This window comes from Wasmannia auropunctata, unplaced genomic scaffold (assembly GCF_000956235.1).
Source record: "Wasmannia auropunctata unplaced genomic scaffold, wasmannia.A_1.0 LD335903.1, whole genome shotgun sequence".
NCBI classification, from domain to species: domain Eukaryota; kingdom Metazoa; phylum Arthropoda; class Insecta; order Hymenoptera; family Formicidae; genus Wasmannia; species Wasmannia auropunctata.
In genome coordinates this window covers 1,175,618-1,199,511 of record NW_012026987.1, presented here as the reverse complement: position 1 = coordinate 1,199,511, position 23,894 = coordinate 1,175,618, and the positions used below count along the sequence as shown (strand labels likewise).

The 23,894-nt window shown below is 47.0% G+C and overlaps 2 protein-coding genes across 2 annotated transcripts in view; one reads left to right on the top strand and one right to left on the bottom strand.

Moving 5' to 3' along the window:
* The first annotated feature begins 1,035 nt into the window (after window positions 1–1,035).
* On the top strand, window positions 1,036–3,462 carry LOC105455300. Its single transcript, XM_011698524.1, has 4 exons — window positions 1,036–1,237; window positions 1,438–1,685; window positions 2,879–3,076; window positions 3,162–3,462. The coding sequence occupies exons 2-4, from the start codon at window positions 1,485–1,487 to the stop codon at window positions 3,360–3,362; spliced, it is 600 nt and encodes a 199-aa protein (XP_011696826.1). The 5' UTR covers window positions 1,036–1,237; window positions 1,438–1,484; the 3' UTR covers window positions 3,363–3,462.
* A 5,359-nt stretch (window positions 3,463–8,821) lies between these two features.
* The window catches only part of LOC105455487 (nephrin), a 104,129-nt gene continuing 89,056 nt past the window's right edge, over window positions 8,822–23,894 (bottom strand). Inside the window, exons 11-13 of the mRNA XM_011698856.1 lie at window positions 21,540–21,860; window positions 10,151–10,381; window positions 8,822–9,162 (exon numbers count right to left, since the gene is read on the bottom strand). Coding sequence (XP_011697158.1) covers window positions 8,822–9,162; window positions 10,151–10,381; window positions 21,540–21,860 — 893 coding nt within the window. The remainder of the gene's footprint in view (window positions 9,163–10,150; window positions 10,382–21,539; window positions 21,861–23,894) is intronic.

Below are 23,894 nucleotides of genomic sequence, written 5' to 3'. Positions count from 1 at the left end.
GGTTCGCGCAGGAATCTCAACGACGAATTCGGAGTACCGCGTCGGAGAGAGTTCGCAAATTACTGCATTTTCCGCTGATGAGAGAACGCCGCGATGTCAAACCACGACGACGCACGGATTGATCGTCGTCGGACTTCCGTTGTCGTCGTCGTTATTTGCATAATTCTCTGCGGAGTCCGTCTTATAAAATGTCGCGGAAATTTCACGAGTGGGACGTTAACAAATACGTCACGTCCGTGATTGAGACTTAGTTATACGATCGCGCGAAATCTTGCACGGTCTTACGTTAACTCGACGATACACCAAGCGCGGCGCGATGGCCCATAAACCGTCGACGATGCATCGGCGTGCGCGCGCGCACCCGCCGGGATGCAAATTTCAACGGGTTTTTCCAATGGCGTTGATGAATAAGGAATCGTGAGCTCGCGCCGTGTGCGAGTAACGAAATGGAGTGCGGAGAGGGAAGTTGCGGCGTAAAGACCTCGTTGGAAAACTGAGTTTCATCAAGCACTGGCCCCCTTTTCGTGAGCCTCTCTCTTCGCCCTCCGACCCTTTCTCACCCTCCTCCTCCGTGTCGCAATCTCGTCGCTCCTTTATGTATATACATTCGCTCTTATCAGAACGTGCGCTTGCACGGGGGGATGGGTGACACACACCCGGGGAAGGCCCCCGAAACAGAATTTTGCGTACCAAAGTTGACGGAGCACCTGCCATGCATTATTCCGCCCGGTCCTTTGTTGCGCGCGTCGTGCCGTATCTGTTACGTGTACTCGCGCGTTTCTCTCGTACACACATACACACACTTTTTCCATCGTTTTCTTTGTTGCCCGTCGATGACGGTCGCTTGGTAAGGAAATCGACGGTCGGCGTGTGCATCCAACATGCGCATCTCTTTCTCCCCCTCGTTAACGAAAATTGTGTCTAGGCGAGTTTACCCAAATAACTGGCGATTAACATCGCGATATTAATAGAATATGAATATATTATTATATAAATGTAAATAACGTGATGATGATTATGCAGTTGGTATATTGCGCGAACGGCACGTCACGAACAAAAGCTAATCGATTTTAATAAATGTCACTCGGTCATATGCCGTAACGTTGGATAAATTTGCAGTACAACAGACACGTTGAAGCTCTATAAAAAATATTTTGGTTGAAATACAAAAAATAAAGAAATAAAATTCTGAGGGTATACAGTTAAATTTTTCAAAATTTTATCGTGATACCTCCATGTAAGTTTAATTTCTATTGAATATATAAAGCATTATTTATATCTATTTGAATATTAATTCGTTGAGAAATGAAATATGCTCCTAGGGGTTTGCCTGTTTGCATTATTTTCAATATTTAATCTTAATAAATTGGACCGTAGAAATGTTTTCTTCTGTCTTTAACCTATATTTTATCTCAATCAATTTCTACATTTGCAAAGGTTTTTCATCCGAAAGAGCGATTGGATGCCTCGCGATTCGACGCAATATGAAGAGAAGTACAAAGTGTGTCGTACAGACCATTAATCTGTCCAATCCTGCGACATGCAGGAAACCGAAGGTACCGAAACTCGTAAGCGCGGGTTCCTCCTCCGATCCTAATCGCGCAAGCGATTCCTGGACCCCGAGACCGGTGGAAGTTAAAGTTTGTTCGTGGAAAGACGCGCAAAGGAAATGTCCGCGGCCAAAGGTGAGGGAAGAAGTTCGTTTTATCGAAGTTTTCAGAGATTTAATTAGTTCTGGAATCGCAAATCACAATTCTGTTGAGAGATGCGTAAATATTCATACAACAATACATCATCAAAACGTCTGACTCAACCTCCGGAGATAAAAAAAAACGCCACCGGCTGATTAATGCCGCTGGAACGTTGTTCAGTGTCTGACAAATAAAAATATTGCGATGAAAGAGAGAGAGAGAGAGAGAGAGAGACGGAAATGCGATGTCGAGAAACCTTTCGCGAGACGTACAGTCGTGGACAGATCGGTAATTGCGACACTTTTTTTTTATAGATTTTAAAACGCACTAATATTTTTCAAATGCGAACCACGATTGGTGCGTTATACTGTCTCTAGATTAAAGATAGTACATCGTGGTTCGCATTTGCGAAATATTAGTTACCTATAAAATATATATATTATGTATATTAAATACACATTAGAAACCTGTAAAAAAAAATGCCCGCAATCGATCTATCCATGACTGTACCTACATACATATCAAACCGTACATTTCACGCGAATCGCGAGGCATCCAATTCTCGGTTAAATCATGTGGCTTGTCGCTGTGTCGAAGCGTTCACTTGGCCCTCGCGCGATATTGACACGCCGCGTAACGAGATGATGGTGTTCGAGCACCTGTACGGAATTGGTTAGTCGATACGTAGTTGCGTTTACCTGGAATTAGCTCGACAGTCGGTGTACACTGCTATAGCGATGGGTCTCTAATGGAGGAGGGCGGTCCGAGACCCCGTAACTGTCAGGGACATCGTCGAGGTCCTTGGAACAGCGTAGCCGAGCGCGACGCGGCGAACAGCGGCGGAACGGGAAACGTTTATTTGGCACATTTATTCCCCGTGCATTTCAGCGGCAGTCCGATTTCAGAAAATTCGCATTAAGAAACGCGAAAGCTGATGAACTCTGTATGAGAGTCTAATTGCGTGCCTCTCTGGTTATCTCAAATATCTACGAATCAAAGATTCTTTATATTAGTATTTAATTAATTTATGACACTTTATGACACTGAATTTATAATATTATTTAATATGTATAATTATTTAAGTGGAATTAAGATCAGATTTAATCCAATCTTAAATTCTTTACAATAATAAAATCTGGGTCAGGTATATGACGTTTTAATTATAACGTTCGCCTTTATTTATGCAGTTCGCAGCTCAGAAGGAGTTACCTCCGTTGCCGCTTACGACCGGCGCGAAGCTTTACAGGGTTACGTCGTTCTTCGTAAAAGGCGCAATCGTTGCTGGTCTCATCTGTTGGACCTGCTCGGAGGGTCTTTGGAGCGACAGCAGCAAAACGGAGGATCTGTATTACAGAATGACGAGCGTGATTTTTCCCGATCGGCCGGTATAAACACGAAGTTAAATTTACAAATCATCAGGACGCGCACGCGCGGGTCTCACCGACACGTTGTCCTTCGTCCTTTATATAGGCACGCTTGCCGCATCTCGAGGGAATAAAATACTCCGTGTACGAGACGTACAATCACGTGGTGGTGAAAGGCATGGATATCATCGTCAGCGTGCCGCGCTGGGTGCATCGGAAACTGCGAGATCTCGTATACCCGTGCGAGGCTACGAAAGAGACGGACAGGAAGCGGAAATCCTCTGACGAGAATTCGATGGGAACGTAATTTCGCCAATTGTGCGTGTCAAAATTCGAGGATACCGCGTTACGATGGATGTGTACAGTCATCGTACACATCGGTTGCTTTCTTTTTTATAGGTTTCAAAACGCACTAATTAATATTTTGCAAATGCGGACCACGATTGATGTTAGAGAGAACTCTAGACTGAAGATAGTAACATCGTGGTTCGCATTTGCAAAATATTATTTGTTATCTATAAAGTATATATTATGTACATATTAGATGTAGTACATATTAAATACATATTAGAAACCTATAAAAAAAAAGTGTCGCAACCGATGCCGTGTCCACGGCTGTACATACGATATTTCTCTTTCGAAAAGTTCGTACAAAAAAAAGTTTGTATACTCTAAGTCTTAGTATCGCGTGGAATTTAAGTGAAAACGTGATTTACTGTGAGATCAGAAATTCTTGTAGCGTCGTAACATGCAAATAAACGCGTTTAATCCGCTGCGCCGTTTGCGCAGGCCGTTTGATATTCTAACGTGTCTCTTTCCTAGTTTTTTTTTTATATACATATATACGGGATGCTTTTGGTAAGCGCGAACATACGAGACGGGATTAAAATTCCGCGCAACATCTTTTCCATTTCCCTCCCCTCCCCCGCTTCCCCTCGCGATGCTCAAGGGCACACGTGGGAGCTCGCAAGGTGTGCATATCAAGCGATTTTTATGACCTGCCTATGTATCGTCGTAAAATCTCAGATAAAATCTTAGAAGCCGAGATAAAAATTCGCGTTTTTCATTACAGACCCCTTTCACCTGTTATCTCACTGCCTGCTGCAGTGTAGGGCGTAAACGTTGCCGTTATACACGTCGCGATACGCCGACGCCCGAGCCGTTAAGGGGAGAATATTTTTCGAGAGCTGGAGTGTCGCGCGCGCGGTCGAGTCGCGCGCGAGACGCATCCTGCTTTCGCAGACTCGCGTATATATATACCTAGAACAGAAAACGAAAAACTTACGTGCCAGACCGGGGACTTCTTCCTCCTCCGTGGCATACCGCGAATTTCTCAAAGCCGCCACCCTGCTGCTCCTCCGCCTGTGACTCCTCACGCGCCGAGTATTCCTTTTTCGTCGAACCGGAAGGAAGGAAGTTTCGGCCCCCATTTTTCAGGCGCGTCTATCTCCTTTTTGCGTGCACGTGAGCGTCGTTTGTCAGGACACCTATTTTACTTTATAAGCGCGCGTGCGTGCACCTCGCTCTTCCGGTGAGTCGTACACCCGTGCCGTTGTTGCGTAAAAGTAATACCGATACTGTGCATCACGTCACGGGATTGCCAGGCTTAAATGAACACGCCTAGGGGATTCGGACAATTAAACAGTTTATTCAGATCAAAACATGGTGTAGTATATACATACGAGTTAGTTAAACGATATCGGGTCGTTGGTGACGGACAGGGGCGAGGGGGAGGAAGGAGAGTGGGTCGGAGGGAGGGATGAAGTTGGGAGGGTCTGATATGAAATCACCTATACAATAAACTTGAGGTTCGGGCTTACGACCGCCGATCGATTTACATGGACTCTCTCGCGTCGTCGTTACGTACAACTCTGATTATGTACAGTCACATTACTCGCTACTGTTGCTTCTCCGTGATCGCCTGCGGTTATCTTCTTTTTTTCTCCCCTCTTCCTCTTTTCCTTCGCGCTCGACTGCCCGGGTCACGCTGACCGAGAACGTGACTTTCGGGCGATCCTCCGCCGCAGCACGCTCGCCGAATAAGATCCTCTCGCGCGCGCATGTGTGCGAGAGAAAAAGATTGATATATCCCCGACATTTCCCCCGTTCTTACAAAATGAATACGGGCAGTATGTACTTCGTCTTATTCTAACTCGCTCTCTCGGTCCGATCTCCCGTGATACGTCACCCGCCATCGCTCATCCTTGAACTTCCGAACGAGTTCTCGTGGACGTGAAAGATATGTGCCGTTCGATTGCCTGATCTCACGATTCTTCGATCGTTCGGTAACGATTGCTGGATTCGAGAGGTCGTCGCAAACTGAGGATAAAGAAAAAGATATTGCGTAGAAAGTTCAGGACCGGATCTCTGCTGTCGGGATCCACGAAACTATCGAATAGGAAAGAAGGGCAAATAAAAAGAATAGGATTCTTTTTTCTTTAGAGAAGGGTGAGCCATTGTATGCGACGGAGAAGTAATGAGGTTACACTTCACTCAATACGCAATAAAAAAATATTAAGAGGATTTTAATTAAAAAAAAAAATCCTTCCAACGTTTGCGCACATCAAAATCCAGTTCTGGCGTTAAAAAATTGCAACACGCACCACCGACGGTAGGCTGAGGGACGGGGAGGGAGGTGAATTTGAAAGATCTCGGCGGAGCGCGTTGTCGAGCGCGTTTCCGTGTCAAATCGTGAACGCTGATGAAAACAATTCCCGCGATTTCGCCCTCGCGCAGCGGGCAGGTGACGGAAAACGTTAAACGAGGTCGTTCGACGAGTCGGCTCCGCCGCGAAACTTATCTCTTCCTCTCGAAAAACTTGAACGTTGTCAACCTATCGTTAGACTCTCCTGTGACGATATATACAGCGATACATTAGCTAACGAGCAACCATCGTACTTGATCATTATCTCTTTATATATACATCAAAACACACCACACACCCGACGATTGATTCGACGTTATTCGCCCGCCTGTAATTCCGAGGGTAGCGACTACTACGCGTCGCCGCCGACGCGATACACTCGTTATTCATTCCTCGGTCCGTCACTCACTCTCTCTCTCTCTCTCCTTTTCTCTTTTTTTCTTTTTTCTGGTTTTTTTTTACACATTACGAGTCTATCGATCATCCGAAGCGAGCACGAACTTTTCCGCGGGCAAAGTTCGCGTTACACCGTTTCCATTAGGGATATACGCCTTTTCGTCGATTCGTTAGTTCCATTCTCGCCGTAGAAGTTTCACGACTTCGTCGCGAAGTGTCACGTGGAAGACCAGTTTTTGCAAAACCTTACAAAGTGAAGCTTTCCTCGCGCGAGAACGCAAAGAACGTCGCGAACGCTGCCGCGCGCCGTCTTCCTCTTCGTATCTTTCTCTTTCTGTCTCTCTCTCTTTCTCTCTCTCACTCTCTCTCATGCGAATCGAACGCGAATAACGGTGATAATGATTTGATAAAGGATCCGTTAAAACTATGTATATATTTACACACACGCGTACACACCCACACGCACACATCCCGGTGGGAATACTTCTTAGAACGTTTGAGAGCGTCCGAGTCTCGCAAGGGCAGTATTTTTTTTTTCATCATTCGGCGGGGAGTACAGAAAACTCATATCGGCGGTAGAAAAATTTATAAATGCTCTATCACAATTACCAATAGAGTGTAATGTGCGCCTGGTCTTGTTTCCGTAAGAATCGCTTCCACTTTTTGTACGTTACGCGGCTCGGCGTGGTTTTCATCCCCCTTGAGATGGGACGAGAGGGACGTTTTCAGCCTCTTTTCTCTCTTTCAACTGCTCGTTAATTCAATTGCATTTACTCGAGATCGTAAAAATTAAACGGCAGTGAGACTTACGGCGATCGATGTCGATCTCGAGATTCGATATGTTATAGACTCACGAGCGCTCCTTCCTTTCGTCTCTCGGGGACTTTCTCGAATTTTAATATCGTTATCGTTACTCACGTCCTATCTCCCGCAATATCGCGCGAACGTAAATATCACCGACACTGCACATCGTTCGTTCGGCATTTGTCGGTGCTGATGCGATATGTGAAAGTTGTGCCCAAAATATCGAATTCGAAGAATTTAAACAGGATATCGACGCCCGCGCTTCCTACCCCTCCCCCGCTTTCTCCACGCTTTATCGCGATATCGGAGCTGATCGTTCAACCTTAAAACCGCATTTCACGCCTTCAAACTACATGCCAAAGTGGCATCGAGCATTCCCTTTCTTCCTTTCATTCCCACGTTCCTCCTCCTCCTCCTCTCGCGCCCGACTTCTTCTCCCGGCCCTCTTGGCCCTCCTCCCCTATCCCCCGGTATATTTTCGCGCGGTTCCTTCATTCGTCTTCATTCGAACCATCGGAAAAGGGGTTCGTTCGAGAGCCTTTTATCTTTCCTCGTGTTTCACGGCCTGATGCTTCCGGACCAGCGTTTCGTTGGTAGAATTCGGATTTATTTAGGAACGTCGCGAGAGATGCTAGCGGGCTGGCGGGCAGATATATAACAACAAAAAAAAAACGAAGACGAGGGGAATAATAACGAACGAAAGATTAATGCGTCCGGAGGAAATTTACCCGAGGCCGGGAAAATGTATAGCAAGCTAAATGTAATTGGCTGAGAATAAAAAGAAGAGAATAAAATAGAGAGAGTTGTTTTTCCATTGTACATAAAAATAAAAAATTAATTCCGTTTTGTACAAAATTCCAAAAGTGCAGGGCACTGCAACAAAGGGGATGAATTTTGATGCTCTTCCGTCGAGATGTCTCCCTCGAAGATGTATTAATTTCGGTGCTCAATCCGAGCAGCTCTCGCAACTCGCGATTCGATTCTCCGCATTTCCTCTCTTATAGTCCGCGGGCCGCCATAGTGAGACGCAAACTAGGAGAAATATTCGAGTAGACACACCCGTCGAAGATCATCCGCTTCAAAACAAAAAGGGGGGCAAAGACGGTTAAGTCGACGACCGAAAACAGAATGTTAGAACTTGGCAATACCTCCCGAGGCGGGACAGGGGGAAAACTTCGACGAGTTTTCGGTTAACTTCTTCGCGCACTTTCGCCCCATCCCCGTCGCGACGCGACGCGACGCGACGGGAAACTGGCTCGCGCGGCGATCGTGTTTCGAAAACAATCGCGACGGACGGTGTCTCTTTTAATCTCGCGTATGTATATACCATCCCGCGAAAAGTCGCGCCGCGCGCGCGAGAACTCGACCTCCCCCGATCCGGGCGCCACCGGACTCGAGCGAAATCAATTGTTCGCAAGACGTAATGTCGATCTCCGACACGTAACGTATATCCCCGGGCGTCCTATTGATCGCTTGAACTACCACGCTAGCGAGAGTCCTCTCTCTCCTCTCTCTCTCTCTCTCTTTCTTCCCCGCTTCGCTGAACGGAGTCGATCGCGCCGGAGATCGTTAGCAAACACGTTAAAGCTAACAGACGGCTGTCACGAAAACGGACAACGCGAACGCTTCCTCGGGAAGCGGGACCTTTGAAATTCGTTCTAGGATACAACGACGAGTACTTCTCGAGCACGTTTTCGAGCCTCGCCTCTCGCCAGGATCTCGTGCCGGTCACCGATTGCGGCGCACGCGATAGCCGTATTCCTGAACGCGCTCCGTCAGGCTGACGGCGACGGCGATGACGGCGGCGGCGACGACGACGACGACGACGACGACGACGACGACGACGACGACGGCGACGACGACGACGACGACGACGACGACGACGGCGGCACCACGTCACCTGCGATGGACGAGCTGAGCTTCTAGACGCAGCTCTCCGGCAGCCTGTTTGCCATCAGTCTTCGTTTGATCGCTTCGCCGTCGAGGCACTCACCGGCCACGATGACACCCTGCCCGCCGCCCACGACGACGCCCTGGGCGCCGCCGATCACGACGCCCTGGCCGGCGCCCACCATCATCCCCGTCACCGGCATCCCCGGCAGGCTCGGTATCGTGCTCCTCGACGGTAACCTCAGCTCCGTCGGCCTCCCCGTGAACTTGTGGCAGAGCTCGTCTATGCTTGGCGTAGGTCCGGGCGTGACCCAGTGTCCCGGGGGATAACCGCCCGGATAACTCGGCGGGCTGACCTCCACGAGGTTACCCTCTGGAACACCGAAAGCAGACGGGGTTCTCTGTTGGGAAAAGTCGAGAGTGCGTTATGGGGTGGAAACCCGAAGTTTGCGCTCGGAGGTGCGGTCTCTTCTTTCTCCCTCTCCTCCCCAGTTCCTTATTCTTCGCCGATTCTTCATTTTACGGTCACGCGGCAAGGGTAAAAGTTCGCCACCGAAGTCGCGACCGAAATTCGTAGCTTCAATGGTAGCGCGTTTGGCGGACCAGAATGATATTTCATGCTTCTTTGAATTTTTTTATCAACTCTTTTAATATGTGCAAAATTCTCTTGTGTAAAAATCAAAGCAGATATTCTGAGAAGAACGATTCTATTCAACTTAATTTTGAAGACTAAACCTCTTTCCTTTTGCTCTTGAAAACTTCCGTGTACTTTAGCACGACGATCGGCTAAAACCGCGGTTAAGGAGATTAAACAAAAATCTTCTTTTAATTAAATTTGATTGAAAGTATGTAACTCCTGAATTACCAAAGTTAAGTAAATACATGTAAAAAATAAATGAAAAGGGAGTGTAGGGTGTACAAGAAAGTTACAATTTATAATTTTATCTACATTAAATTTAGAAATCTAGAATTTTTGTAAAGAAATGCTAAATGCCAAACGCGTCTATTGTCAAATGTTTCCGCACCAGAAAGATGTAAAAATTTTTTTTAAAGGGAATAAAGTCTGTTATTTATCATTTATTTAGCCTAATTAAGTATTCCAGATGAGTGTATGATTTTGGTATAACCACATTGTTTCCTTTGTACTAAGACGATCGCAAAACGCGTGCCAGATATCTCGATAAAACACATTCACGGTCCACAAGTCTTCGGACAATTTCAAGTTTGCAGGAGGCACATGCCCACCCTGCCCGTTTCACACAACGGGTCGCCCACCATCTATACTTACGCCGATGGACCGAATCGTAATCGGATTCGCGCGGAGGCTGTTTAGCGGGTATCGGCTTCGAGAGGAGTCTTACCGAACTTGTTCGGGATCACGTCGGGATCAGTCTCCACGGTCTGCTGAGAATTCTGCAAGGGGTATTGTTGGGGCGGTAACTCGCTGAGCTCCGCCGGTTTCTCGTGCCGCGGTTTTGCCACGCGCTCCCGACGTACACGGACCACCACCACCAGGATGATGAGCACCAGAGTCACCAGGGCGCCGACCACCACGCCTATCAGCGGCGACAACACAATGCCGGCGTCCTGACCTGCAACGACAAGATAAGGCGGCTCTTTACCTCCCTGCGTTTCAATCAAGAAGCGATTAAAACTTATTTGCTCGTTAAATTGTTTCATCGATTATTTAGTTGCATGGACACGACCTCTGTAATTACGAACCTGTGTAATTACATATTTTATCAATTATTGTCGCATAAAATACACTTTTTTGCTTTTTCTTTATAGGCACATTTTTATTAAGAAATTATAAATACGCATGATCATTTTTTATTCATTCAAATCGCAGCAACTGATTACTTGATTTCACTGAACAAATAAAGTAAATTTCTTACAAACCGTACAATATCTTTTTATCTATCTATTAATAAAAATGTTGCAAATACTTGCGTGTACATATTTTTTTAAACTACAAACTTTTTTATACCACAGCACAGACAAGACGTTGAATGTTTAATTAAATCAAAGTTATAAGGACGGCGAGAAAGGAATTATTGCTTCTTGTTGTTGAGCCCAGCGGTCGAAGAATAAAGTTAATGTGGATAATCTCCTCCGAGGCAGGAGGATTAACCACACTGTGTTGCCGTAAAAGGGAAAACGACTGGTTGCCCGCACCCTCCTGTGTTACTTACGAGTCCCTTCATTTTTTTCATCCTCTCCTTCCCTTTCCACGCGAGTCAGCTTTGCTACACGCGTAAACAAACCCCCGGCCGACGTCGCCGGGGTAGAGGAAACATTTTATATTCTTCAACGTCGGGATTACGTCTGGCACGCGGTATTTTTTTGCCGTGCAGTCACGTACACGATGGGTTTTACCGGTACATTCGGTATTTTTGATTCATTCGTAGAATCTCAAGTAGTTATAACGGCAATGCGCGCATGAGAAAGTATCCTTGCTGCGTAGAGTCCGTAGAGATATACGCTGATGATCAGAAATTACATACAAGATGGAAAGCGGCGTCTACAATGAGACTTGAGATTTAAAAAAATTGATCAATCACAGTTGATTATTTATCTCACGTGAGAAGAATAATCGATTGTGATTGATTTTCACAATGTAACAATTTTCTTAAATCTTCAGTTTTATTGTAGACGCCGCTGAAAAGAGTGCAATCACGTAAAATTCGTTTACATCTCAAGAATTATATCGCACACGTTAGGATAAATAATTATTTAATCTTCAGACACAAAATATGGCTTAAACGCATTTAAGTAAGGCACAAGTGACGCTCTCGTTCGCGTTTCTCTTTCAAATTTCTGCGTGCCGATCGAGTTAGACGCGCGACGACATGCGGAGGTTTGCTCTACGGTTTAGGGTGTCGAAATTATTTCTCACGATGCCCGCGATGTGCACGATTATACCGCACCGATATGAGAAATCTTGCAGCGTTGTTTTTCGCTTTCGCCGCCGCCGCCGCCGTCGCCGCCACCCCCACGTATCGTCGGGGCTCGCGCTCCCGTTCGCGCGCACACGTGATAGCGTCCCGCTTGATAGCGCCGGCAGGGCGTGGGACCGTACCTGCTGTTTTTGTCGGATAATTAACAAAACTGCTTTCTTGCACCGTTCTGAGTTCGGCGATCCAGGTGCGCCGCCGGTGTGCGAAGCGGAGCTGCGAGCTACGGGACGGGGCGAGAGAAAGAGAGAGCGCGTATCGCTCGCTCCGCGAGCTCCCTTAATCTTTGAATTCTCGCCAACTTATTTACGTCGATGAGGCCGACTGCCTCCCCCGACTCGCGAAGTCTGATGCACGCTTATATTGCTTGAATCGTTTATATCCTTTTAAATGTATGATTCCAGCATTAGAAAACATACGTTCGGTTTAGAGATTATCACATTTTTCTGGCTGTTCTTTTAATAACGTGTTTATCACGACGAATATTTTCATGTTCGACGAGATATTTTTATAGCATATAAAAATTTTACTTTCATCGGGGTTATCGTAAGAACATGGAGAAAAAGGGGACGCTGGTATTTCCACGAATGCCATTAATTATTATAATATGCAGACAGTGAAGAGACTTGGTATGATTTATTAATTGTATTTGCTGAAAATAATTTTGTTGAATCTGTAAATTATTTCGCTATAATAGGAAACTGTCTCGCGTTGCCGCAGAGAAACGTATTATTATTTACCAAGAGGGTAAGATTATTCTCCGTTTTCGCTTTTAGCAGCAAATTTGTGTTGCTGCAGACAAATTTGCTCGGCGAGATTCTTTAACAAAACAGACCCCGCCGTGATGTCAAATAATTAATTATGGCGACCGGCTAAGTTTAATTGCTTTCGTATCGAATAGCAGCTTCTCCAGCAGTGGTAAATCCTCCCTCTTCTTTTTCCTCGTTACGCGTCACGCAGAGAGAAACCAGCGTTCGTGACAATCGAATCGGTCGTTTCGTTTGCGCGACGTGCGGCAACCGCCGCCGCCGCCGCCGCCGCCGCCGCCGCCACGCCGTAACGCGGGTATATTTACGCGCGTAAATGCATTAGAGCGCACGCGCGTGTGCGGCGCGCGTAACGCGCGTGTACGTGTGAGATATATTCTGCCGGCGCGCGCGCGGATGCAGCGCGGTAATGCCCGTAAAACCCCGGGTTTAATCAGCCGGCAGCCTAGGGTACACACCGCCGTGACCGAGCCCGTAACCCGAGGAACGTTCTGCACTACGAGGCGATATTATGCCGAGCAGTCGGGCCGGTAAATGAGCTTCACGCCGAGAGAAACTCGGCGCCGCGCCGCGCCGCGCATCGTTCCGGCCGACGTGTAGCGACGAGCGAGTGGCGAGCTTAGGAAAACTTGTAAAACGCACGGCTTGCAGCTGGCCGTCTCGCTGGCCGGCCACTTATCCGCGCGAATCTCGAGATTGCCGTTTTATACGCGTCACACATACCTCGATTGCGTGCTGCCGCGCGACTCGCGTGTTCGCGAGCGCGGACAGATTTAACGGAAACACGCGCGCGTGTCGGGCAGATTCGCGGAAAGCCGCCTGGGCAGTCACGTCAGGACGGCGAGCTGAATTTCTCCCTGAAGGATCCTTTTGCGATGCTCAAAATAAAAAAAAAAGACGCCGCGTTGTGCAAACTGGAATTATTAGCGTAGCTTTGCTTACCCGCCGCTACATTTTGCAAAAGATATCTCTCGTTTGTATTTCGCACTGAAAGATTTCTGCAGGAGCGAGCGTACCCTGTAATAAGTTTGCGATTTTTAATCTTATTTTTTGCGTGATAAATGGCGCGGGGCACTAGATTTATATTTAGAATCCTGCGAATCAAACTGAAAACTATCAGGGAGTCACCGAGAAAAGAAGAACGTATGTTTTCAGTCATTTTAGTAATTATAAGATTACATGAATTTCTCCGTTAAATTTTTCCACATTTCTCTCACATTTTCCATTTCTTCGATCGTAATCGTCCGCGAGAACTATCTTTCTAATCGGGCCGCAAAAGTCACTCCGTTTTTACGCGAGCTGATTATGCGTGTGTCGCACTCGTCATTTCCATTTTTTTGCGTAATTGGCCACGGCTTCGACTAGACTGTAAAGTAAGATTTATGGAAGTCGCAGCGGCACGTACGGCGTGCATGTCACGTGTGAGCACACATAAGCGACACGGCGTCCTATTGCAACGAGCTTAAGAAACTCTCGTAAATTCATCCGGCTCTGTGGATGAACTGCAGTAAGGCTTTTGACAATTTAGTTGAGGAAGATTTACGAGACGCGGCGGAAGTACACCGCGCGCGCGCTACTTTGACGGCTTAAGCTTTTAAATATTTCATTTATTTCTCCGTTATTTTTCGACCGCGAAACGGCTCGCTGTCTCGTTGTAGTACACCTCGGATTTCAATTATGTCATTTTGTTCTCCGTTCAAACTCCTTTTTGCTCGCGCCTAAGAAACGCAAAAGTGCCGCGATTTGGAGCTTAATTTAAATTGTCGAATATTCGACTTTTGTTACGACTGAGTCTTGCGCTGCCTCTGCTCGCGATGCCTCGCGTGCGAGCGTGCATGTTTTTTTTTTTTACAGATCGACGGGTAATTTTTCAATTTATTATTACTTCTACGGAACTTGCGCGCGGATAGGGAATAGCTACAGTTAGCGATCGTATACAACCCTAAGCCTCCGATACTGTCTCGTAAAAGTTGCAATGGAAGTTTAATCGAGTTCTACGCGGAGAAACGTCTGGTGCCAGGGTAGTAAAGATAAACCGGTCCTTATATCGTCGATCCTTGAGGAAGGACTAACGGGATTCTTGAAGAGAGAGGAAGAGGCAGAGAAAGAGGAAGAGGAGGGAGAGAGAGAGAGAGAGAGAGAAGATCGCATATCCCAGCGGATTCCCGAATCCCAAGTTCATCGAAGTTTAGATCACTAATCGGACTTGCAGTAGGGTCAGGGATGGAATCTAACCACTTGGATTATTTGGGAAAAATATCCCTCGACGTAGATAGGATACTTGAAAAAAAAAAAAAAAAAAAAAAAAGGAAAATTCCAATCGCCCCATCCAAAATGTTGCAAAAGTTTTTCTATCTGTCAGGAACGCCGGGAACTTTGCTAGTACTTTTGATGGATCGTTATTATCTCCGTCGCTTATTTCTGCGAGATTTTAGAAAGATATACGTACTCGCTAATACACACACAATATCTTTGACATCAATTTAATCCGTTATCCGACGCGACGGATAATCAAATGGCGCATGATCAATCTCAATTTTGTGTTTTGTTATGCGCTGACGGTATTACGGCAGAAACTTCTTCCAAAAAATAAATAATGGCGTTAGAGAAACTTTTAGCGCATCGAGTTAGTTGTTGCCCGAAGATTTTGTTACTGCAAAGGTACGTCAATACAGTAAATCTTGCATCAAGAAAATCACAGAGTGAATTATTTCTTATATAAATAACAATCACAAGAATTTTATTGAGCTTTAATTAAAATTAATTTTATCCAAGCTTTCCGCACAGAGGCGTTACAAGAGTGACTCGGGGTGAATCTTACCGAGGGAGCGGGATACCCGGCGATGTTAGAGGGACGATCGTCTTAAAGGGAGGAGGGTTACACCACGGTAACGCTCCGCGTTCGCGTCAGATGTAAGATGAAGCTCGGAGGTCATGGTGGCCGGTTAAGTCACCAAGAAGCCAGGCTTAGCCGGCGCCCAAATCCAAGTTCGGCTCACCTGGATTAATTCCAACGTAGGGTCGACCCCAAATCGCTGTTACGCTGCCACTCCCCCTCTTTCCCACCCCGCGCTTTCGACTGAAAGCGACTTAGAGTCTCTCCCCGCTTTCAATTAATGAAACGTTCACGCGGCTCGCCTCCCGTCGCTCCGTCACCATGGATCATTTCTCGAACGAATTTCCGAACCTCATTGCGGTGAAAGGGACGGAGCTAATATAAACTTTTCGAAACTTTCTAATATAAATTGATCTATCACGCTCCAATTGTTTAGCCGTTGATATTATTATTTCATAATTCAATCGCCATTTTAGAGTTTAATCCCGAAATAGTCGTAAATAGATTTCCGATAATACGATTTCCTTTTCTTATTTAGTTCTCCTAAAACTAAAATAAATGTTTTGATATATCTACATTCTGCAAAAGAGAATTTACCTTTGGCAGAGCATTCCGCACATGCAATGATCAGTCGACACAGAATAGCAAGCTAGAAGAGCTCCCACGCCCCCGCGGGAATACGGAGACAAATCAGCCGATTAGTGTTAGCCGCTTAAGAAGCTCGTGCTAAGTCAACAGAGCCACTCGAACGTCGGGAAACCTTTGTTCCGGATCATTCATCATCGACGTGCGCGCTCATCAAAGCTAATGAAGGATGATGAAGAGACGGCCGGTAGTTCGATGGTCGGGCAGGTCGGATCGTCTTTGATGCAATTACCCGGCATCACGCTGGGAATGCACCATTCCGAGAATGCGAGACGCTTATGAAAATTTCAGGAGTCGGGAAGCCTATATAGATAAGCTCTATACGTCGCGTCGGAACACGATGAAAGTTACTTCGGAGGTCATCCGTTGAGCGGATAACGACGAGAGAACGGGCATTCGTTCTGCGCGTAAAAGAAGTGTGAAATTATTTTATATAAATTATAATATGTATAATTATTTTATGTCAATTATTACGGTCGTTACGGTAAACCGCAAAATTAACGCCCGCGGGCGGTTTCGACACGCGTTCTCTTAATCGCAATCAGCACGGATCCGGGAAGTTCCGGGTGGGACCCGGAGTCGCGCCGATCGATCCCTTTCTTCGTACACGTACGTATACGCGCATACGGGCACGCTTGATGGTGCGTGTCGGGGCGAAATCGGACAGCAATTACCACCGCAATCACCGCATGCGGAGTGGATTGGCTCCCGGGGTCTGGCTCTTGCATAGTCGAGATGAAAGGACGAACTCCTGTGGCAAGGCACGGCCGCAGATCTTGAGCATTCCATCCGTAATAAACGCTCGTGGCGGAAGGAGGAACGGGGGAGGGGACAGCAGGGGGAGGGGGAGGGGGAGGTGTACGGTCTTCCGATCGTCGACAACTGGGAAGATTTTGGAGGAGTCGGCGAGTTCTAATCTCGATTGTTGTAGGAAGCGTCGCGTCGCGTGGCATCGACGTCGATGGTACACCCCCTTTATCTGATACGACCCTTGCCTCCACGAGACCTCCTTGATGCCGCTGTAATTCGAATACCCGCGGGCTCGTTTCGACCGAATTAACCCGGCGGATACCTCGCCCGGATCAATCCTCTGTAGCACGTAAGCCGCACACGGATCGCGGTTTGTGTTACTCGAACGCGGTCGTTCGCCTGTTTAATCGACAAGCTCTAAATCGCATAATAACAATTCTTAAAATAAATTATCCTCCCCGTATAGGTGAAACGGAAGTATAATAAATTCATCCTGAGAATTCTTTCGATTTGAAAGAAGAGAAAAAGAAAGAGATGCGCAGGTAGGAGTAAAACTCTCGAGCTAAGGTACAATTACGAATAAATCGATTATGAATATCCGTCGCGACATTTATAATTTTATAAGTACAAAGAACGTTGTGTTCATTATAGACGAAAACGTTGTTAGTTTATGTGCGCGTATGATGAATCGCGCTTTTAATTTTCAAAGTAATTAAAAATGTCGCAGCGTTCGCTGTAAATTAGATAGTATTACAACATGGAATATTCGCTTGTGAAATTCTCGCGGTTCAAAATTCGACGTGGTGCATTATTTTAAGAAGAACCTAACTTCATATGAATTGCAATCAAGTGATTACTCCTTGATGCGTTATTCGAGTGGGAGATTTCATTCGTGCGTCGTACTTTTTTTTTTCTCTAAAGGAGTTACGTCTGAAGAATCAGGTTTCGGAGTTTATATTGCACAACTTTCGTTATATAACTACGTTCAATTCCGAAGGTCTAATATACGAGAAACCGAGAAAATAAGAAATAAGTATCACCGCACGAGCGACTAGCAATCCCTCGAACAATCTTCTTTCCGTCAAGCGCAAACTGCTAGTTAAAATTCGCGCAAGGCCTTCGAGCGACAGTCCCGTAAAACATCTCGGATGAGAATCGTTTCGTCGTGAGAGGCTGATAGTGTATAATAACAAGTAACCGCGAAGCCGGAGGAATTTGATCGTTACGCGCCGTCTCCCCGCATTCTGCTATTCGCCATTTCTGCCGTTTCGCGATCGATTAGCGTTTTCTTAAATAATGCCGCTCTCGGTAAAACGGTTTGAAAAAGACGCAACTTTCAAACAACGGCAAAACCGCCGAAACGAACGTACGGGTACGGGAAAAAAAAGACTACTACGATGAGGGGGATTAAGGGCTCGTATCGATAACCGATAAAGTTTACTTTTAACAGGACCAATTCCGAAACTTTTCGATTACGCCACGTAGATGCTTAAGTTGGAGTTTACAAGTCGCCCCGAGGAGAGGTGGGTCAACTCCGTTTTCATTTCTCGATATCCGTTCGGAATCTCGGAACGTTTATTTTCCGAGATCAAGCGCGTCGCCGATCTATCATCGAATGATTTTCGCCTGCCCGACGACGAGAGGGACCGAAGTGTACCTTTTTAAAGCGGTCTCCGAAGAAAAGAAACTGCTTGCCGCGAGAAACGCGGGTACGCTTGGGTGGACGAGTGACGCTAATTATACTTTCCCGCTGGACCGTGGAAAAAAAAGGCGACCGCCATCGCCGTCGGGGACGAAATAACCGGGCGAGGTTACGCGATAAAAACGGAAATGGAAGGGAAAACGTAGCGGCGCGCACGTGGAAAGATGTGGCGCTTCGGCGAGACGTTCTGACGAGGTCGCCCGTGGAAACGAGAAGCGCGAAGCCGGACGGGAGTATGAACGGGGGAACGGAGAAAGGGGCGGGTGAGAGAGAGAGAGAGAGAGAGAGAGAGAGACGAGAAAAGAGGCGAGGGGGGGAGAAGGGGGAGGAAGGGCGGAACCGAGAAAAATGACGACGGGGGTAAACAGAGCTAAGTGAAGTTAACGATCGGGCAAGAAGAGCGGCAAAAATGACCTGGGGAAAATTACCGCACGCGCAACGGCTTAATGTCCAAAAAGATGAGAGCATGAGAGAAAGAATGAGAGAGAGAGAGAGAAGTGAATAAGGGAGAAAGAGAAGAGGAGAAAAAGGAAGTCAAAGAGAACGGTCGAGGTCAGGAACGAGAGAGATATCACAAGAACGGGAGGAGAAAGGAAAGCTGCAGCTGCTTAATGACCACCCTGTACATTCGTATCTCTCTTGGATAGGCTTTCCTTTTTCTCCGTCCTTTGCAGTTCCGCTTTACCTCCCTTTTTCCTCCCTAAGTCCTCCCCCCCGCGCGCACAGTCCCGGCCACCCGCGCTGGGTGCCGCTGGGACCATTATCTGTAATTGCTTTCCTTAATTCGATGTTCGTTCGTCTATGTGGTGGAACAAAGAGAAGAGGAAAAAAAAATTCGCGTAATAAGTTAGAAACGCGCGGCTTAAGTTCCGCCCTCCCGCACTTTTGTCGCGGGATCGCGTGAAAAGTTTCGAATCCGTTGTGGCACGTCGTGTCTCGCGACGGATACTCCGTTACGATTTGCACGATTTCTCGCGCGCGCGCGCGCCATCGAGCTGCAATAAGCCCCTCGATCTTCCTGCGCAAGACAGATATGTACGTCTCTTTTTCTCCAAAATCGGCGACCGCAGCTTCACCTTCCACGATTCTTCGTCGTATATAAGTAAACGACAGGCGACGAGCGCTTATATATATGTATATATGGGATACGGGGATAGATAGAATTTCGGGGGGCTGCGACGGTTGTCTCTTCGAGGGGGGTGATCGATACCGGGAGATAAATCGCACCACGGCGGCCAGAATCTCCTTCGAGCACCGCGCTCGAATGCAGATTCCTCAATTTGTTTTTTGAGCACGCGGACTGGCGGTGAGCGCGCGAAGCGCACCAAGCCAGCTCTCGCGCCGGGGTCAAGAGTCACACGCGGAGAGCCCGCGCGACGGGTCCGCCATCGAGCGGCAAATTGATCGACGCTGGCGACGACCGTAAATCACTTCACTGACAATTGATTCGGGGTGCTGCCCCGTTTTACCTCGGGGCTACTGCGAGAACTACTGTTTACGAGAATGCGCGTGCACGTAACACTACGTTGTGTGCGCGTACGCGTCGCGCTGGTTGCGGCTTCATTTGCCACCGTGTTTAATGATACGCAACGTGACGCTCTCGTAACGTTTCGCCACGTTCTCGTTGCGTTACCCTGTTACTCCCGGTTGCGTTGGAGATACACCTATTTCTGCACTCACGTTTTACAATGAAAGTAATTAGCGGTCGACCTCCTGGACTCAAATTCATTTCGCGAGATAATATTTATTTCAGCTTCTGCAGCTCTTCCCGTGTTATATTACAATTGTATTGTAAAAAAATTTCTCTATTAAGAACTTATGTTAAATAAAAATCTGTTGTTTTTGGAGAACGAAAAAATAACAGTCAATAGCAATTACAATATTTTGATTAATAAAAAAAACATTAAACTCCTTTGATTTTATTTGATAAATGTAACAACTTTTTGCATTCTATTAAAAAAAAATACAATAACGTGAAAATTTTAATTCAAAGCTTAATTTAAGAAATGCATAACGAAATAAAAATTGGAAAGCACAATAAATGGTAATTATAACTGTTTTATACAAAAAAATCTCTCAACTGATAAATCTGGCGTTAAAAAATAATGCGACAAAAATAAAACACTTGATTTTTAATAATTGCCTTCGCGGTGTCACAGAACCCGGATGTTTTTCTCTCTTCTAATTTTGAAGCGTTACCTAAATTTTATAAAGTGCAATTATAGAGTGTTTTTATGTAAACATCGTTTTATCAAAAACGCGTGTATTTTTATAATATCACAGAGGATCGATCGAATATACCTACAATTCTGTACTTCAATAAAAATAAAAGAATGATAAATAGAAAAAAAAACATACTCGATATTCTTCGGAATTCATTCCGGTCGCGTTTCCGGGTTTTTCCTTGATAAGCAGCGCGATGTGCAATATATACGAACGTCTAATGGGGTGTGGTGCGTTCGTCTCGTAACATTGTCTCGAGGGTGGTGATCCGTCTTGCTTACCGCCCCGCGTCGTTGACACCACCCACGTCGAGAACAGCCGCTATCCGAATCATCCTCCCCTCCCTGCCCGCCCCCTCTTCCCCGGACCGAAAGACCCACATGAACCCACGGTGACCTTGCGTCGATCCACCGTGTACTCGACCAGCACCTTCCGCTAATCTCCGGGCAATCGCGGATGCTCGCTAAATTGAGCAGGGTTCAGCTCGGTTGACTTCTCCTCAACGACGCTCTCCTCATTCGACCTCGCGCCGACTAAGTGATAGACGATACGCGATTTTTCATCCTGTCGTCGCGATAATCCAACTTGCCCGCGTATCGCGCCATACCGCGCGTCGCGCCGGCTATAGAAAGACATCCCCCGCGATAACAAGACAAGTGTATTACAAAACTTCGCGTGCAATTTAATATCAGATTAAATCTCCTGACGAGATTCCGCAACCCGAGATTGTCGATTCATCGACGCGTATCAATAACAATGTAGATAGAAAGTCTTGTAGTCAACTAATAAATGTCAACTTTGTCGATTTTACTCGGACAAATGGAGCGCGTTCGCGCGACGATCTAACGTTACTCGCGAGATCTCGGTACTCACCGGTACGCTTCTCGGCGTCGCGATACGTGACCTCGCTGAGGATGACGGGCTGACTTCGTCCCTTGGCGTTTACCGCGTAAACCGCCACATGGACCCCGGCCTCGACCGAGGCCTCCAGACCGGCGAGGGCGAAGGACGGCTCGTCCGGGTTGGAGACGTTGTAGAGGGGCTGGCTGCTGGCTAGGTAGTCGACGTCGCCGTGATAAACCTCCAGGACGAATTTCTGCGGCAGCCCGCCGTCGTATCCCGGCACGCATTTCACCTCCACGCTGGTGTACGTCTGGTTCGCCAGGGTGCAGTTGCGCACCGGAAACGGTTTGCCTGGAACGAGAGAATGGTCGATGAACAGAAATTAGCGGAGGGACGGAAGGCGACTATAGTCTCGTATATTACGTGACTTATATCAGTCAAGTAATTCCACCCCCCCCCCCCTCCCTCCCGTGCAAAAGTGGAGCTTCGACAAAAGTGCCGCGCGCGAGAGGCTTAGGTACTCCTCCCTCCCTCTTTCTCGCGACCGTTGCCCGCCGACACTAAATCTCTCTCAGCGACACGCACGGTCGCCACTTCCGTCTCGTGACATTTTCTGGACACCTTGTACGCGTCTATAGATCCGAAAGCGGCTCCACAGGTTGGACCTCGGGTCTTTCTCTCGGAAATCAAGCCCGGCGCACGAGTGAAAAATGCTCGCGTGTCCACGAGTGGCAAAGATTTAGTGTACCAGGATCGTAATGGGCGTAGAGATGTGTCCCCGCCGCTCTCTTTTTCTTCCCGCACCTACGGCTCCGTCCGAGCCGACTACCACCGTCAACGTGACACACATCCTCCCGGCCGTCGGGATCACGCTGTCCTCATCCCTCCCTTCCCTCCCCCTTCATTTCTTCGTGTCGAGAGCGCGTGTCCCGGCGTTTTTTCTTCTTTCCGCCGAAATCAATTCTCGCGCGTCGGAAGTCGTCGTGATCGCGGCGAGGAGAACGGATACCGCTCGTTTCGCTCCGCATGGCGAACGTTCGCACGCGCGTTTCCTTCTCCTCTCATCTAATTTCGATATTTCAACGCGCTCGTTTCGCGTTCATCCGCTCGGGGATTTCATTTATCACAAAGTCCGTCGCCGCCGTCGTCGTCGTCCTTCCTCACCCTCCCTCCTTCTTCTTCTTCTTCTCCTCCTCCTCCTCCTCCTCGTTATGACTCGCGGATTTACAGAACGTATATTGAATCTCGACAATGCTTCGTTTGTACTTTACGCGCTTGTTCTCTCCTCCGCTCGTCTTTGCCCTTCCGTTTCTTATGTCGCTTTGCCACGTAGTCCGTAGACCCCATTCCCCGCGAACAAACATTTGTAGCTTGCGCTCTCGTGCACGTAAAAGGGCACCGCCCGGGATAGAGGCTAAATTCAAATTAGTTTTGCGAGCAAAGAACGACGGCTAAGTTCGTCAAACTGGATGACTCGGCGGTATTCGTTTTATATATTTTTCTATACGCGAAAAATATATAAGATAATTTTTTGCTCGTCGAAAAATCAGCACGACAACCACAAGCACGTATAACATGACATCACAGCGAGTAGAAATATGCACAGTTCATTTTTACATTCAGTTGCCAATCGCAATAAATTTTTTTCAGAAACGCACAAATTAGCACTCTTGCATACAACATCTATAAATATTTAATATTGCATATTTTATCTATGCGTAACATCGCTCTCCATTTTTTTTAAATTCCCATGAGACATATCGATATTATTAATTTATTTTTATATACGCCGCGACTTTCGGTAGAAATGGAAATAATATCTCCGTTTCATTCATGCGTTCGGGGAATCGTAAATTTCGATATGTTCCGGAATTCCAATTGTACGTACGTTCGATGTGTACGTAACGAGTAGCATCTAACGCGATCCTCGATTCTGTCACGAGATCCTGTCTCCGGAAATCCCGTCTTTTTACCATTCCTCCACGCTTCGACGGGCATATTCCTTACCGAAATGCTTCGCGGAATGCTAACTGATATCAATAATATCGGGGAATGAGGCAGAGAGAGAGAGAGAGAGAGAGAGAGAGAGGACGGAGAAGAAAATGAGAGAGAGAAATCAGGAGAGAGCCAAGAGAGCAGGAACGAAGTGAGAAAGTGAGAGAGGCAAAGAAGGAAATAGGAAGGGACGGGGACAGAGCGAGAAATTTCTTCCTTTTCACGGCGTGCCCTTCGTGATATTTTAGTGGCCTCGTCGCGGCTCGTATCTACCTTAATATCTGAAATTCTGAACGCTGCACCCACACCACCGAGGAAGACGTGAGACGGAGAGACACATTCCCTTCTCTTTCCACGTTACTCTCTTTCTCTTTCTCTCTCCGCCTCGTT